The sequence below is a fragment of the Hypanus sabinus genome, chromosome 6 (genome assembly GCF_030144855.1).
Source record: "Hypanus sabinus isolate sHypSab1 chromosome 6, sHypSab1.hap1, whole genome shotgun sequence".
Lineage (NCBI taxonomy): Eukaryota > Metazoa > Chordata > Chondrichthyes > Myliobatiformes > Dasyatidae > Hypanus > Hypanus sabinus.
In genome coordinates this window covers 38,782,423-38,797,857 of record NC_082711.1, presented here as the reverse complement: position 1 = coordinate 38,797,857, position 15,435 = coordinate 38,782,423, and the positions used below count along the sequence as shown (strand labels likewise).

The following is a 15,435-nucleotide window of genomic DNA, read 5'->3' as shown; positions in this document are numbered from 1 at the left end:
TGGACAGAGAGGAAGAATATCAAAGTGTGCAACCGAATCTGAACCAGCTGGAAAAATGGGCTGAAAAATGAAAGATGGAATTTAATGCAGACAAATGTGAGGTGTTGTACTTTGGGAAAACCAACAAGAGTAGGTCTGACGTGGTAAAGAGTAGGGCACTGGGAAGTGCAGTAGAACAGAGGGATCTGGAAATATATATTGTAACTCCGTGAAATTGGTATCACAGGTAGATAGGGTCATAAAGTGTAGAAAGAGCTGCCAGCTCAAGTGATGGATGTTAGTTTCGTTTCAATATTTAAGAGAAATTTGGATAGGTACATGGTGGGCTATGGTCTGGTGCAGGTTGATGGCACAAGGCAGATTAATAGTTCAGCATGGACTAGATGGAATGAAGGGCCTATTTCTGGTTTGTAGTGATCTATGACTCTATGAAAGATTATTGTGTCCAGAAGAGAAAAGTATAATATATTTTGAATTATAAATTAGTTCAATGTGTATTAAATTGATATTTTAATATTTTAGTCAACCAAATTAGGAGCTTGCGGCTTAAAAGTGTAAAGGGTTATTTTCTTTCAGCACATGACGAATTTATTTTAGGTTTTAAAAAAATTGCTCAACAAATTGTATTACTGAACAGCAATAAAGTAGTCTCTGTAATAAATATCTTAAGTGTGTGTGATATAATGCAGTTACTCTTTCAGCTTCCAGGCAAGGCCAACAGCAAACTGAAATAAGCCTTCATGACAAAGACTTTGAAGTCAACACACTAGACTAATTCCTCCTGACATTTGAAAGTTGGCCAAATGCCATCAGCACTCAAGGGGGTATGAAAAACCATACCACGTTCCAAACATATGAGACAGACGTCTGGGGAGGTCACATGGTTGCAAAAATAAATTTTTGTTTCATGTACAGTATTGTTCATTTTAAAAAGGTTATTTAATGAACTTATAAACTGTAGACTTATCTAGCCTATTCCTGCATTACTTAATCAAATGAATGGACTGCTTGTGGTCGGGTAGAGCTAACAAGAGCTGCATGACTATTGTGGAAGCTTGAAGTTAAGTTAATTATATTTGAAGATTTAAAACATAAAAGAGATATTTCTTTAGTAGTTTAATTTGGAATTAGGAGGTGACAAATGTCTTCAATCCTATCTTTGACAATTAATTTAAATGCCACATTACTGCCAATTATATTAAAGCAATTTTAAATAATGATAAATAGAACCACTCATTTTTCCTCACACACAATGTCTTTTCTTCCATCAAATGCAAACTATACTTATCAATCAGAAAAAAGACCAGAATTAGATCTATCTTTAAGAATCGACTTTCATCCAATATTATAATAACCTCTGAAGATTTAATTATGGATTGACAGGATCATTTTCTGCACAAATAGGGTGTTACTGAAAGCATATTTAAATTGGCCCTTTTCTAATCAATTGTTACGATATAAGCTTGAAATAACATTTCATTGGGAACAAATTGAGTCAAAAGTATATTAATTTCCATCTCAAACTGCATTTGTCCTTTTGTTGCTTTGAGGTGATTTGCTTTTCACTCAACTTCACAGAATATAATAATGAATTATAACATAAGTAATATTTTATTAATTAAATTAATATCATTTGTGAAAGAAAACTTGTATGTTTCAACATATTTTTAAAAGCAGATCATTAAGCACATAAAAATTCCACAGGCCATGATAATTGTGTGCACATTAAGTGGTGGGACCCCCTCCTCACTACCTCCATTAATAATTATAAAACTTAATTTGGTAGTAAGGCCAACTGATAATTCCTTGCAAAACAATCAATGGTACTTCCATACACAATCTTTGACATAGCCAACAAAATCAACTCTTTTCCTTTAATCTGGCAGACTTCATTTCAGCTGTCCTCCTGCCACTTTTAAATTAGTTGTATATGATATGTCTGTTAAGAAAGCAAATGCAAAAGCTGCATAGAATTCCTCCTACATTTGGTAATCACAGATTGTGGAAACCCATTGCAATGAAACACAGGTGTATTGTCCTGGATGAGCCAGGCAAATAGGCAAGTTTTGAAGGCAACAAATTTCAAATATAAAATGATAATGCCTTTATTTTGGAACAACAATATCAAACAATAACAGCCCAAAATTCATAAAAACTCATTCATAAGTCTGCAGAACACAGTGAAGTTTTTTTAAACTGTTCACTCAAGAAATTGGACAACTCTGTGCACATGCCTTGCACTCTGGCTCAGGAAAAAGAGATCATTGGGTGGTAGCGATGAAACCTATCAGTACACACAAAGTACACTGCAGATGCTGTGGCCAAATCAAGACATACAAAAAAGCTGGATGAACTCAGCAGGTCGGGCAGCATCTGTTGAAAGAAGCAGTCAACGTTTCGGGTCAAGACGAAGGGTCTCGATCCAAAACGTTGACTGCTTCTTTCAACAAATGCTGCCTGACCTGCTGAGTTAAACCTATCAGTATGATATGTACAACTGATGAACTGATGTCACTGTTGCAATACTGCAATAGGGATACACGAGTGACTCTTAAATGAAGGGGGGGAAAGCCACTTCTAATATTATATAAAGACACATGAACTTTTATCAGGGATAGAGAAGGATAGAGTGAAAAGACCAGGATTCTTCATAGACTACCTTGCAGTTGTCCATTGCATGATTATATATGGAAGGTTCAAGATTCACAAAAAAAAGATGCAGAGAAAACATATTCCCCACACCACTGTAAGTTTCAGCACAACACACTGAAAACATCAAACTGGCATGTCACTTTCTCCCAGGTGAGAGCAATGTGAAATAAAATAACTTGATGCACAGCCACACAGAATACCAGGTTTAATTATTATCCACCATATTGGGAGCCAACATGAAATCTCATTCAAGGAAAGCTAATGAATTTCATTCCTCAAAAAACAAGTGGTAGATTTTAATTGAGACGACTGTCTACAATCCAACATAGGGGAGTCCACAGTACAAGTTTCTATCTTTGCTACTTAGTACTTAGGCAAACTTACACCTTACCAAGAAATAGTCAATCCCAAATGTTGATTAATGTCAGACATAGCAAGCCAAAAGACAAACTGAGATGCATAAATCAAATTGCACTGCATTTTGTTAAAATTCAATTCCTTTTTAAGTTTTACTCATGAAGAGCTGAAGTCCTCTGTCTTTTGAGTAGTGGGCATTGTAAACTTACTTCAGAAAACCGTGTATCTGCAAACACCTCAGCATTACTTTTTAAAAAAATGTTCCCAAGAGGCTAGTTAGCTACATCCACTAACTGCAGAAGGCACTCTGATGTGAAATCATAAGAAAGATTGTTGAGCACACTCAGAGTCACGGGATCATACCAAGGTGAAATCTACGCAACAAGGTCTATCCCCAGGTCAACGCCTATTAAATAAATTAAACCAAGCACTGACCATGAGATGCATGTGTAAAGATATTAGGAGATTGAACAGAAAACAATAGAAGAACAAATCATTTTATTTTTATTTAGGCATCCTTCTACAACCAGCAATCAAGGTAACTTGTTCAAATAGAAATTGAAATTAAAAAAAACTGTACCCCCAGGGACTACATTTTTGTCTGACCTATATTTGAATGCATATTAGCATCTGCAATAAAGATGGAAGAGGCTTTGCCTTTCAAATCATATTTTATTCATGCTGAAGAGTGAATGGCACGTTCTGCTATTGTAGATGTCATTATTGTTTGCAAGACAACTCTGCATTAATATTTAAAATTTATAAATAAAACAAAATATTAATTTTTGGAATTAAGTTCATTTTTATAAAAATAAAGAAATAGGATAAATGATGGTCCATAATTGGACACTTCGGTAATTGTTAAATTCAACACTGGTCATTACCTCATTATGTTTTGTTATCCTCCTGGCAACAATCAACTGGATCATCCCCCTTTTATTTCCCTCTGTTGACATAGATCTTCGGAGTGTTTCCATGGCATCTTGATTCGTCTTTCCCAACAACGATTCACTGTTTACTGCAATAAGCTGGTCATTCACGTTAAGCCTTCCATCCTATACAGAAGAAAAAGTTTTGATTGAGTTACCTTGTAACATCCACTTGGAACAGATGAGAAGGAGGAAGCGCCTTTACAAATTATTCTTTCGCAGCTCCTCGCTGAAGGCAGAGATAAATTTTTTTCCCTGACTACTCCCCTAAGTAGTGAATTTGAGATCATAAGTTTGTGTAGAAAAAAAATTCCCTTCTATCATTTGTAGAACATTTTAGATCTGTGTCCTGAATTCATAAAATTGCCTATTAATGGAAACAGCTTCCTTCGATCTACCCCATTTAGAACAGCCACCACCAGCAAAGCTCTTCCCAAACATTTTACTTCTTCTGGAAAGTATGGTAACAAAACTAAAATAACTTTCCCAAAAGTATAGCTTCTTCAGAAATAAGAACATCAAAGTACAGTATCTGTTTTGTGCTGCCTGTTTTTAAAATGTTCAAAGAAAAATCACTTTATCTTCAGAAACATACACATTTCCAAAATCTGTAGAATACATTGGCTTTGTGATTTTGTGACTTCCCTTGAAACATTCCTTTGTTCATAAAAACGCCTTGTCCCACCCAATTAATCCTTTTTGGCTACTAGCATTTCCAAGTTACTTTCTTGGCTTTAACCAGTCTTCAAAAATTGGTGATGTTAGTAGATCAAAACTAGTTTGCATTAACTTTCTCAATCAAAGTTAAATGAGAACACAACAACTTCAAAAATAAAAGCAGGAATAGGCCAATCAGTCCCTCATGCTTGATATGTCATTCAATGAGGTCTCCTCTGATCTTTCATTTCAGTGCCATCTTCCTTACTAAACTCATTCCTTTAAATCAGAAGAAAAAATAAACATTTTAAATCTTGCTGAAAGAAAGATGAAAAAGTTAATTGAAATATGTTAAAAACATTTTAAAACTCATTGCAGGGTAGTCTGAAACTAAAAAGAGAAATACAATTCTTTTAATTAGTAAATGTCCTCAATCCCTCGAGGAAACCCCTAAATACTTCACAAACCAAATAATAACCTTTCCAAGATGCAGCCAACAACTTCCTTGCATTAATTCATTTTCTTAGCCAGCTGTATATATTACCCCAGAACTTCAAATATTTAAATTTAACTTTAAACAGATTTGTCTATTAAACTCTACAAGTGTACCATTTAATAAGTGGACTTCATTAAGAAAATCATTTTTGACAGAACTTAAGAAATTGACAGTTGGCTCACACTAACCATCTTACAAATCAAATGATAACTGATTCCATAAGCTTATGCCGGATTGATCCAAGAACAGCTGATACACCTGGGTGTTTGTTATTAATCCCATTAATACTTATATGACAAATTTAATTCGTTCTCCAGATTTTATCTGCTTGAGTGCATTTAGACCAGATGCAGACAAATTACATTTTATAAAATTCCACTTGTGTTATCAATACTCCAACCATTTCATTGATATGTGCTTGATCAAGCATTCCATTTCTTGAATCTATCCTCAATTATGGCTTTTGGCTCCTTTCTCCTTTAAAATGAAGGCAATTTATCTGGAAGATCAGCTAATTGATACACTGGATGAGTTTATTAAGATTGTGTCTTCAATTACATTCCCCTTCTGCACTTTCAAACAATCTTTTACATGCTTCTGCATGTTTTTACGATATTCCAATGTGCTTGCCATCCTTATTCTTCCAAGCTTTAAAAGATGTTATTTTTTGTCAGTTTGCAAATCTGATTAACACATTAATCCAGTGCTCTTGCTTGTTTACTATAATTATGGACTTAAATTAACGATGTCTTCATATAAACCTGTATAATTCAGACATATGAATTTCCTTTGGGGAAAAAATAATTTCAATAAGCCAAAATGATCTGTGAAATTCAAAAATAAAAAAAAATGCATAAACTAACCCATGAGGATATTTTCACTTTTCACTAAGTTGAAACCTAGTTGGCCAGTGGACTGCTCATTTAAAAGTCATTTGTCTGAAACAAGATACTCAAAAAGCTCAGTCTCATTAATTCTATTCCTCCCTCCATAGATGCTGCCAGACTGACTGAGTACATCCATCATTTGCTAATTGCACAGTGGCTGCCTGATATGTGTATTTCTACCATTTTAATCAGCATCCACTGTAATTTGCTGATGGAATATTTTTGATATTGCTTTAATCAATGCAAAATTATCCAACACGGGGCACTGGTTCAAGTTCTGCATTGCATTAAGTTAGTCATTCAGAGCATCTCCAAAAATATAACTTCTCCAACTGATTTCAGTTACCTTGGAGAAGATGAGAGAATCAGTCAGGGAATAATCCCATCTTTCTGCAGCGACTACAACAGGAGCCGCACATACAAAATCTCTTGTGAGGATACGACCAGCCTTGACTAATTTCTGAGCAATTCAATAAATGAAGAGCATTATCAGGACATGCATGACTGATGGTAATGAGTGAAGTACCAGAGAGCAGCTCTAACCTCACTTTCACCTGCCAGTCAGTACTCTCCAGAGAGAGGATAAGGTCTACAATGACCGAGGTTTTTAAAAAACTTTTCATTGTAACACAGCACCACAAGCAAGATTCTGAGATTGAAATGAAGATGTCAAGAGGCTATGCCTGTATTGAATGCCTGGAAAGAGGATGTTAAGTTCAGGATAAGAAGATGGTCATTTAGAAGTACAATGAGAAAGACATTATTTAAGTTAATGGTTGCAAATCCTTTGAAAGTAACTGCATTAGATGCCTGTGACTGCTAAATCATTCAGCCCATCCACAGGTGAGACTGACAGTATTATGAACATTAGTGAATCAGAAGACAGAGTTGGACCCAGGACCAAGAATACTACAATGCCTACTTAGCATCATTTCCCAGAGATCATACATGTATGTTCCCTCATACAAAATAATTATGAGGCACATTGAGAGACTAAGCATAAAATTAGCCTACCTTAGATGCTGCTCCTCCATTGATGATAGACTTCACAAATATGCCCAGGTCAGCATGATTCTCTTTTGACCTATTTCCTTTGACACTAACCCCAAGGCCTGCAGATCCGGTGTCATTGAGAGGAATTTCAAAAGTCAGGAACTCCCTAGTGCCATCAGGTGTAAGAACCAAGTCATCATCCTCTGCTTTCTAAAACAGAAGACACATAACATAGCCATTTGAGATTATTGAAAAACATCACTGTTTATCACTGCATCACTTTTGAATGAAGATCAGATCTTCCATCATCGCTCAATCATAAAAGAACACTTAAAAGCATTCTCTCATATTTAATGCTGCAAATAATTAACATCTAACATTAAGAGATTCAATTATTCAAAGCATGAAGTGCATGTAGTTTCCATTTTATAAACTTGGCTACAAAACAGTTCATTATAATTTTATAAATAAAATGCAATTCATTTATGATAGATAATAATGACAGTATTTTCATTGTGTGCGCAATGTTATTTGCAACTAAGAACATAAGACGCACTTAACAGTGAATGAGGGCAACACTCTGAGCTAACAGCTAAGTGCAAAATCAACATGAAATCAAGTTCTTAGAAGAAACAAGTTGGACAAAAGTAGAGCTTCACATCAACTACTCTCATTGATATTATGATACAAAGATAAAAGAAAAATGAATGCCTTCTGTTCAAAAATATCTACACTTGCACCTGAGTTTCAATGGTTCTGAAATTTCCTCTGCTGTGTTACACTGCTAATATAGCGCTACTGGTGAGGTAAGGGATTAATTATAACATCTTAGCTTTATGAGATTGACACGATTTTTAAAAAATTATTTTGGGAATATAAAAATGAGATATTTAATGTGAGCCTAAATTCTATTTGCATTTCCCAGTACACTTACTCACTGCCCTCTAATCACCCCTCCTTTGAAGACAACTGCTTTGAATCACTGTGCAAAACCACAAGAGAGAATATATACAATAAAATAAACACCTACACATGAACGTAAATGCTGCAGGTTAACTGCACTTTATCAGTTGACAACAACTATTTCAAGAGCTATCAAAACAGCAGTCGCATACCACAGTATTAGTTCATGGCCCAATGAAGCTTAAAATGAAGGTCTTTGAATCCCAAAAACCTGTGAGCACTTATGGTACAAGTATGAAGAAATAGTTTGTCAAATTCAGCAATCCCAATGCATTTATGTAACAATGACTAGCAACAGCTATGAGGGAAGAACAAATAACAAGAAGCAAACATTTGCCCTGTTTCTTTACTAAGTATATATTAAGAATTTTATCTGAGCTTAATATACCAGAATCTGAATCAAGTTTATTATCACCAGCATGTGACATGAAATTTGTTAACTTAGCAGCAGCAGTTCAATGTAATACATAATATAGCAGAAAAAAAATAATAAGTAAAATTTAAAAATAAGTAAATCAAAAATTTATATTGAATAGCTTTAAAAAAAACTGTGCAAGAACAGAAATACTGTATTTTTTTTAAAAAGTGAGGTAGTGTCCAAAGATCCAATGTCCAATCAGGAATCGGATGGCAGAGGAGAAGCTGTTCCTGAATCGCTGAGTGTGTGCCTTCAGGCTTCTGTACCTCCTACCTGATGGTAACACTGAGAAAAAGGCTTGCCCTGGGTGCTGGACATCCCTAATAATGGATGCTGCCTTTCTGAGACATCGCTCCCTGAAGATGTCCTGGGTACTTTGCAGGTTAGTACCCAAGATGGAGCTGACTAGATTTACAGCCTTCTGCAGCTTCTAGATATCCCATCAAGCATCTGAACCAACAAATATCAGCCCAGATTTTACCAAACTACTGAAAGTCACTTTCACCACATCATGCAACTGACATCACCTTCAGAATTTACCTGCAGTTATCGCACAGCGCATTATCTTAAAGTTGCAGTTATTGATTCAACATGTGCTAATTCAGATGTTGCACTGGTCACAAACTTCTCCAGAAGCAAACAAAAACTGCTTTAGAAATTCAACAGATTAAATCACGCCTGTGGTGATAAAGCAATAATTGACATTGCAGATTGAGACATCAGTGATGTCGACGATCCCTTTGCCTCTGCAGATGCCGCCTGACCTGCTGAGTTCATCCAGATGTTCATTATTTGCTTACTTGAATAAATGCAATTTAAGCTTTTTAATAATTAGGCCCTGCTGTAAACTTGTTTTTTTTATTTGGCCCTTATGAGTTTGTAAATGATGTAAAAATCTGTAACTACTGTTCTTTAAACTATCTGGATTTGAAAATTTATTTAGAAAACTTGCATCTTATCTTCCCTGCATGACTTCTTGAAAAGTGACCTTAAATTTCATAATTAAATTATTTATTTCGATATTTCAGCTTCTACTTTCATCATCTGTAACATTCAAACTCCATTCAGCAATTTGCATCATGACTAAAAGGCAAGTTAAATACAGGCAGTCCCTGGGTTACATACGAGTTCTGTTCCTGAGTCCGTCTTTAAGTCGGATTTGTACGTACATCGGAACAAGTACATAGGGTATTATTTAGCATCAGTCAGATGCTTGTCTTAGTATATAGTATATACCTTACCTTTCTATGCATATAAAACACTTAAGAAATGTATGCATTCCAATAATTAAACCACTGCGTTGCTTAGTAATAATTGTAGCTTTCATCGGGGCAGGGCCTTTCAAATGCTCCATTATTCTCACTTTATCCTTTTAAATTGTTCTGATCGTTAACCGACTATAGCCTAACGCTTTTTCAATGATCGATGGCGTTTCACCTCTTTCTAAATGCTTTATTATTTCCACTTTATTTTTAATTGCAATCGCTTCCCGTCACTGGAACAGAAACACTGTTGGCAGTGGATCCTTTGCTGCGCAGGCTCCCAAGGTCCGCTGGGTCCTAACGACCACCGCACACCGTCAATGGAACAGAAACACTGCAGGTGGCGGGTCCCGAGCTGTGCCGGCTCCTGGGGTTCGCTGAGTCCAAAGGACCACTGCACTGACAGGCCAAATGGGACAAGTGGGGGCTATGCTGGGTTTGGATATTTGATCATCCACAATATTCCACGTGGGAATTTAAACTGGAGGTGGCTGTGTTTTTTTTTCACGAGGTCGAGTTGCGAGCTCTATATCAACCCAGCACAGATGGTATGGGAGTCACTGGATTAGCATCAACCCGGCACGGGAGCGGTGTGTCAATAGATCGAACTCGCGAACCTCCATTCTCCAGCCCAGCGCTGATCTCACTGTGCCACCAGCCGACAGGAACGGGAGGGGGGGGGAGGGGTCAATCTCACTAAGAACAATTTAAGCCAAATACAAAGTTAAACACTCAACACAGTGTCAACGGCAATGACTTAAAATGGCGGACGGTGTTCTCCTTCCTCGGTTCGTAAGTATGAGTTGTCCATAAGTCGGACGTTCGTAACTCGGGGACTGCCTGTATTGCTTTCTCAGTGATAATTTGTTTGACATCAGCCAGGTTGGCAAAACAATGAGATTTTAATGAACTGATCAGTGACCACAAACGACTTTATGACTGTCTTGTTCTTGTTTCCTTTCTTTTTTGCATTCCCCTCTTGACTCAGCAGGAAATGGCAGCATTTTGTCAAACGACAAAGTCAGCCCAGTTTTGTGAAAGGGGCACGTTTGACCAATTTACTGGGGGTTCTTCCAAGAAGTAACGTGCTGTGGATAAAAGGGACAGGTAGACAGCCTCCTGGTGACAAAATGATGTAGGCAGAAAATAAGCTGGCTAGTAGGAAAGAGAGAGTTGGCATGAATTGGTATTCTTGTGGTTGGCAGGATGCTGTATGTTATGTGATAAAGGATCAGTGCAGGGGCTATGACTTTTACAATTTATTACAATGAACTTGGTAAAAGCCAGTTATGGCATGCCCACCAAATTTACAGATGACGTAAAGTGAGAAATTTGTGAGGATAACATAGAACAATACAGTACAGTACAGGCCCTTTGGTCCACAATGTTGTGCCGACCCTTAAACCCTGCCTCCCATATAACCACCCATCTTAAATTCCTCCATATACCTGTATAGTAATCTCTTAAATTTCACTAGCGTACCTGCCTCCACCACTGACTCAGGCAGTGCATTCCACGCACCAACCACTCTCTGAGTGAAAAACCTTCCTCTAAAATCCCCCTTGAACTTCCCTCCCCGTACCTTAAAGCCATATCCTCTTGTACTGAGCAGTGGTGCCCTGGGGAAGGGGTGCTGGCTGTTCACTATACCTATTCCTCCTAATATCTTGTATACCTCTATCATGTCTCCTCTCATCCTCCTTCTCTCCAAAGAGTAAAGCCCTAGCTCCCTTAATCTCTGATCATAATGCATACTCTCTAAACCAGGCAGCATCCTGGTAAATCTCCTCTGTACCCTTTCCAATGCTTCCACATCCTTCCTATAGTGAGGTGACCAGAACTGGACACAATACTCCAAGTGTGGCCTAACTAGAGTTTTATAGAGCTGCATCATTACCCTGCGACTCTTAAACTCTATCCCTTGACTTATGAAAACTAACACTCCATAAGCTTTCTTAACTATCCTATCTACTTGTAAGACAACTTTCAGGGAATGTGGACATGTACCCCCAGATCCCTCTGCTCCTCCATACTACCAAGTATCCTGCCATTTATTTTGTACTCTGCCAAGGAATTTGTCCTTCCAAAGTGTACCACCTCACACTTCTCTGGGTTTAACTCCATCTGCCACCTCAGCCCACTTCTGCATCCTATCAATGTCTCTCTGCAATCTTCGACAATCCCCTACACTATCCACAACACCACCAACCTTTGTGTCGTCTGCAAACTTGTCAACCCACCCTTTTACCCCCACATCCAGGTTGTTAATAAAAATCACGAAAAGTAGAGGTCCCAGAACCGATCCTTGTGGGACACCACTAGTCACAACCCTCCAATCCGAATGTACTCCCTCCACGACAACCCTCTGCTTTCTGCAGGCAATCCAATTCTGAATCCATCTGGCCAAACTTCCCAGGATCCCATGCCTTCTGACTTTCTGAATAAGCCTACCATGTGGTACTTAATCAAATGCCTTACTAAAATCCATGTAGATCACATCCACTGCACTACCCTCATCTATATGCCTGGTCACCTCCTCAAAGAACTATATCAGGCTTGTTAGACACAATCTGCCCTTCACAAAGCCATGCTGACTGTCCCTGATTCATGATTCTCTGAATGCCCATAGATCCTATCTCTAAGAATCTTTTCCAACAGCTTTCCCACCACCGACGTAAGGCTCACTGGTCTGTAATTACCTGGACTATCCCTACTACCTTTTTTGAACAAGAGGACAACATTGGCCTCCCTCCAATCCGCTGTTACCATTCCCATGGACAATGAGGACATAAGGATCCTAGCCAGAGGCTCAGCAATCTCTTCCCTCACCTCGTGGAGCAGCCTGGGGAATATTCCGTCAGACCCCGGGGACTTATCCGTCCCAATGTATTTTAACAACTCCAACACCTCCTCTCCCTTAATATCAACATGCTCCAGAACATCAACCTCACTCATATTGTCCTCACTGTCATCAAGTTCCCTCTCATTGGTAAATACCGAAGAGAAGTATTCATTGAGGACCTTGCTCACTTCCACAGCCTCCAGGCACATCTTCCCACCTTTATCTCTAATCAGTCCTATCTTCACTCCTGTCAACCTTTTGTTCTTCACATAATTGAAGAATGCCTTGGGGTTTTCCTTTACCCTATTCGCCAAGGCCTTCTCATGCCCCTTTCTTGCTCTCCTCAGCCCCTTCTTAAGCTCCTTTCTTGCTACCCTATATTCCTCAATAGACTCATCTAATCCTTGTTTCCTCAACCTCACGTATGCTGCCTTCTTCCATCTGACTAGATTCTCCACCTCACTTGTCACCCATGGTTTCTTCACCCTACCATTCTTTATCTTCCTCACCAGGACAAATTTATCCCTACATCCTGCAAGAGATCCTTAAACATCGACCACATGTCCATAGTACATTTCCCTGCAAAAACATCATCCCAATTCACACCCGCAAGTTCAAGCCTTATAGCCTAATTTGCCCTTCCCCAATTAAAAATGTTCTTGTCCTCTCTGATTCTATCCTTTTCCCTGATAATGTTAAAAGGCCAGGGAGCAGTGGTCACTTCCACCAGATGCTCACCCACTGAGACATCTGTGATCTGACCTGGTTCGTTACCTAATACTAGATCTAGTATGGCATTCCTCCTAGTCGGCCAGTCAACATACTGCAACAGGAATCCATCCTGGACACACTTAACAAACTCTGCCCCGTCTAAACCATTGGAACTAATCAGGTGCCAATCGATATTAGGGAAGTTAAAGTCACCTATGATAACAACCGTTACGTTTGCACCTTTCCAAAATCTGCCTCCCAATTTACTCCTCGGTATCTCTGCTGCTATCGGGGGCTTATAGAATACTCCCAGTAAAGTAACTGCTCCCTTCCTGTCCCTGACTTCCACCCATACTGACTCAAAAGAGGATCCTGCTACATTACCCACCTTTCTGTAGCTGTAATAGTATCCCTGACCAGTAATGCCACCCCTCCTCTCCTTTTCCCCCTTTCTATCCCTCTTAAAGCATTGAAATCCAGGAATATTGATAATCCATTCCTGCCCTGGTGCCAGCCAAGTCTCTGTAATGGCCACTACATCATAATTCCATGTATGTATCCAAGCTCTCAGTTCATCACCTTTGTTCCTGATGCTTCTTGCATTGAAGTACATGCATTTTAGCCCTTCTACCTTACTACCTTTACACCCTTTATTCCGTTTCTCTTTCCTCAAAGTATCTCTATATGTTAGATCTGGCTTAACTCCATGCACTATACTTGCAGCTCTCACATGACCTTTATCCTCCTCCACCTCACTATCTGCTCTAACACTCTGGTTCCCCTCCCCCTGAAAACATCAGAAGACTACAAAAAATCCATATGTGCCATCAGATTAAACTTGTTGTAAAGTTGACATTGCAACTCTCAAGGCAATATAAAATACAGTGAGACACCAAAAGTATAACCCAGCCACATAAACCCAATTCAAAAATTCTGTGTTTGGGAGATTGAATCTATTCACACTACTTGACTATTCCTAACTAAGTTTCCTCAAAATGTCACCAAAATGGAAGCTAAATCATGTAAAAGTTGTCTTATTAAAATAAACCTCAAACCCACATTTTTCTGTTTGGAAAACAGATACAAAGAAGGATATTCTCACTCAAAAACAATTGGAAGCGTTAAGTATTCAGAAGATTTGTCAAGAACAATGTCCTCAGACTTCCCAATGATTTGTCACAATCAGAACCAAAATCAGGTTTATAACTAATAGATGGCTGGTTTGTGCAAGAAAGGTGTGAGCAAAGAAAGAGAAAGGATGGTCAACAATGTCGCTGAAACTGCTGTGTAACTCAGGCTCTGTTGATGTGTGCCATCTCCGTTTCATATATAATTGGAAAATAGTTCTCAAGATGCACTTGGAATTGCAAAGGTCATGTAAAACACCAAGTTTTGGTGAAAAGTCTTTTTCAAAGTTACAATCTTCCCAGAATCAATACATCTGGACAGCATACCAGAATGCTTTACTCTTTAATTTTCTTTTTCAATGAAGAACATGCCTTGATGTTTGAGTAGTACTTAGTGCAGATTTAATACAGATGAAATGGATTTATTCATTAAATTAAGCAACTTTAAACAACGACATTCAATTCTCCACCTATGTGTAATCTGATATCAAATCAAAGAAAATAACTTCATAAAGATGAGACTGAACTATGTAGAGGCTGTAATCGTGCACAAAGTAACTTCCTTAACACATTATTGACAGGGGAAGAAAAATCTCACTGTCTGTGCATCAGAAAAAATTAACACAATTCGAGGTGCCAGCAATTTCAGAATTTCAAACTGGAGATCAGGGCAATCTTATTGATAAATCCAATTCAGCTGAATGGAAACAGGAGTCAAGAAAAGCAAAAGAGTAGCATGAGTCTGAATTTTAAAATCTCACAGATTATTTTGCTGCTTTAGTGGTTTCTTGCCCATTGCTCCACACATCCCTAATGCAATTGTATAACTAGTTTAATCCCATTTCAATTTATTGTGAATGTGAATTCAATAAGTTGTGTAATGACTGTGAAACCTGATTCACTAATGCCCTTCGGATATGGTGTATTGATATTCTATAACTCTTCAATCCCACACTACCAGGGTGAATTAATGCCCTCAGGACAGCTTTAAATGAATGATACCTACAGCACACCCCTCACCTCAGGAATGAGTACCTGCCTAAATGATGCAGATACAAAAGCCCTGAACTTTGCAACAAAACAGAAATTGCTGAGAACATTCAGATGAGGCAACCTCTCTTTCAGAGTGAAGACCTCACTG

At 38.1% G+C, this 15,435-nt stretch overlaps 1 protein-coding gene across 5 annotated transcripts in view; it reads right to left on the bottom strand.

Moving 5' to 3' along the window:
• pard3aa (par-3 family cell polarity regulator alpha, a) overlaps positions 1-15,435 on the bottom strand; it is an 850,778-nt gene that overhangs the window by 298,407 nt on the left and 536,936 nt on the right. For all 5 annotated transcript variants that reach the window (XM_059971936.1, XM_059971937.1, XM_059971939.1 and 2 more), the window contains 2 exons: positions 6,993-7,181; positions 3,894-4,064 (listed from right to left, as the gene is read on the bottom strand). In XM_059971936.1, the coding sequence (XP_059827919.1) occupies positions 3,894-4,064; positions 6,993-7,181 (360 nt within the window). The remainder of the gene's footprint in view (positions 1-3,893; positions 4,065-6,992; positions 7,182-15,435) is intronic.